The 3013-nt window shown below is 40.3% G+C and overlaps 1 protein-coding gene across 1 annotated transcript; it reads left to right on the forward strand.

Moving 5' to 3' along the window:
• Positions 1 to 690: 690 nt before the first annotated feature.
• Positions 691 to 2951, forward strand: arrdc3b (arrestin domain containing 3b). Its single transcript, XM_010792168.1, has 5 exons — positions 691 to 1167; positions 1263 to 1335; positions 1604 to 1751; positions 2347 to 2449; positions 2554 to 2951. Exons 1-5 carry the CDS (start codon positions 903 to 905, stop codon positions 2850 to 2852), a joined length of 888 nt encoding a protein of 295 aa, XP_010790470.1. The 5' UTR covers positions 691 to 902; the 3' UTR covers positions 2853 to 2951.
• Positions 2952 to 3013: the final 62 nt, after the last annotated feature.

The following is a 3013-nucleotide window of genomic DNA, read 5'->3' on the forward strand; positions in this document are numbered from 1 at the left end:
GAGTAAATGTACTTGTAAATGTTAGTTTACACCAGGGGTGTCCACACTTTTTTCACTGAGGGCTGCGTACAGAAATAGGTCTGGGCCACTCAGGTGAGGTATATTGCCTCATAAGTTAAATTATAAGTTAGCAAAATCAATCAAATGTAAGCAAACTATGCTTGATTATTGAATATGCTTTAAGAAAAAAACAGCCATCATCACAGCTTTCCATAGGGTTTCATTTATTTTTTATACAAACAGTGTTGGCAGCTCATTTCTTAAAACAGAAGCCTCGGATTGCTTAGGGGAAATATGAAGGGCATATTTCTAGCTTACTATATGGTTATTGGGCTTTTTTTTATCAACTGAGATTGACTGAAGTTATTTGAAAACTACGCTTATTAACACACAAATACTGTGTTATATATTTTTACATATATATTTAAGAAGTACAGCATAACAAAAGCACAAGTTTCATGTGTGGGCCAAAAGCCATTACACTGCTGAGGGCAATTTCAAAATGGACAATGGGCCGCAGTTTGAACTCCCCTGGTTAGAAAGTTAGAGAGCATCTTTGGCTGAATCACTTACTTTTGTCACTTCCTCAGTACTCCACATCCATGGTCCCCCCCCCCCATGGTATGGTCCTCCTCCTCCCCAATGATATTCCCACCCGATAACAGGGATGGGCTTCCCTTATGCATGTTGTGCGCCTGCGCAGTTTGTTGAATGCATGTTATTGTCGATGCCAACTGTCTGTGGCTTTGGTTTGCGAATTAACTCTTAAATCGGTGATATTGAACTCCTTTCTACGAACCAAATATACGTTAACTACTGGGAAACTTTTGGAGATCATCCTTTTTCAGGAGACTGTTTTTGTTTGGCTTTTCTTTTTTTTTAACTCCGGTCTACTCTGAACCATGTTTCAGGACACGGTGAAGAACTTCAAAATCAATTTCAACGCTTTAAATCAAAGGAATACGTTCTCCAGTGGCGATGTGATTACAGGACACATCTCATTTGACCTCACAAAGGAAATGAAGATCAGTTCTATCACGATGACACTGACAGGAAAGGCAAATGTGCACTGGTCTACCGGAGGTGGAAAAAAGCGAAGACGGAGAAACTATTCCGCAAAACTGGACTTCTTTGACCTAAAAAGTGTCATCGTGCAACAAAACAGTGGTAGGCGCACATGAACGCCTTTTGGATGCATGTCAACATTTCATACAACTAGTCGTTGTTCAGTAAAGTCACTCTTGTTTGTTTTCTCCTTGCAGCTACTGCCGGTAGGCCTGCAAAATTCAAGGCTGGCACGCATGTATACCCGTTTACATGCCAGTTCCCGCAAGGGTGTGTCTGATGATCACGTGACTTTGTCCTTCTGTTTTTTACAGATAATCTTTGGGTTCACATGGTGGTTTAGATTGAAATACATTTATTGAGAAGCACGACTGGTATCTAAACCTAATAATATTGTTGTCTACCATGTGATTTAGATCATTTGGAATGGTTATCTTTAACATCTGAGATTGCAACTATTTATTTTAAATGTCTTGTTTCTACATTGCTTAATTTCTCATTATTTCCTCTTTTTTATTGTTATTTTATATTAATACAGGAATTTCCCATCCAGCTTCCATGGGGTTTGTGGACACATAGCGTACAACTTGACAGTGGCCCTCCACAGACCCTGGCATATGTCCAAAGACTTTGTGACAGAGTGTAATTTTGTAAACCGGATTAATACCAACCAGCCAGAGCTGCATGTAAGTAATCCATGATCATGTTAACCTGACAGGGGGCTCCGGAAAAAACATGTAAAAAACAATATCTGGTTTGAGATAGGCCTACTGTTTTAATAATTTATTTAGCATGAGGATATTAACAGGAATCACCATATTCAGAAATGCATGGTTTTCACTGGACAGGGAGGGTTTTGTATTTGTATTCTGTAAAATGTATACAGCTGCAATACGTAGTGGAGTGCTTAGGACATTACACACACACACACACACACACACACACACACACACACACACACACACACACACACACACACACACACACACACACACACACACACACACACACACACACACTCTCTCTCTCTCTCTCTCACACACACACACACACACACACACACACACACACACACACACACACACACAGTGGTCCATCAACCCAGTTATTGTATAAATTCCTGCTAGTAATAGGGTTAAGTATGCTTGCCTGAACTGCTCAGGTTGACTTATTTGTACATAGTACTTATAAGGCCTGACCTTTTTTCTGTGTCCTCTTCTTTTTTTCTTCTTTTTATTATCATGTTCATTGCTCATGCATGCTAATGCTGTGTCTCTGCAGGCTCCTCTCTCGGGCTCCAACAGCATGACGGTGTGCTGCCTTTGGTGTACCTCTGGTCCTATCGAGATGACAGCCAGTATAGAGAAGAAGGGCTTCATGCCTGGTAGTGTTTCCATCAACACATTATTATAATTTAACATTCAATATCGTTTATAAAAACTGCTGGCTAAAAACATCACAACCAAACACTGTCTGCTCTTCTTCCAGGTGAAACTGTGAAGATCATTTGCGAGTTTGTTAATGGTTCATCTCGAACAGCCACTCCAAAGGTGTCACTGCAACAGAAACAGATTTTCTACACCCACAACAAGAACCACAGGAGGATGCATGTCAAGAAATTGACGTCCTCGACTGGACAACTCGTCAGTGAACGCATCTCTGACCGTCGCACTGTGATTAAGCTCACTATTCCCTCTTCTGCATCCCTCACCATCTCTAACTGCAGCATCATTGATGTTGAATACTTGATTGAGGTTAGTAACGATGACAGATATATAGGTTGTTAGTAGAAATGTGTTTTTATGAATCATTCATCACACATCTAAACCTGGAGTTATTACTGGGTGGCACTTTCGGCAACAGTTCTAAATTGGTTTGAATCCTACTTAAAGTTGTTTCTATAGGTAAATACACATCTGAGTTCACACATATGACATGTGGGGTACCT

The sequence above is a fragment of the Notothenia coriiceps genome, unplaced genomic scaffold (genome assembly GCF_000735185.1).
Source record: "Notothenia coriiceps isolate Sejong01 unplaced genomic scaffold, NC01 NC01_scaffold00036363, whole genome shotgun sequence".
Lineage (NCBI taxonomy): Eukaryota > Metazoa > Chordata > Actinopteri > Perciformes > Nototheniidae > Notothenia > Notothenia coriiceps.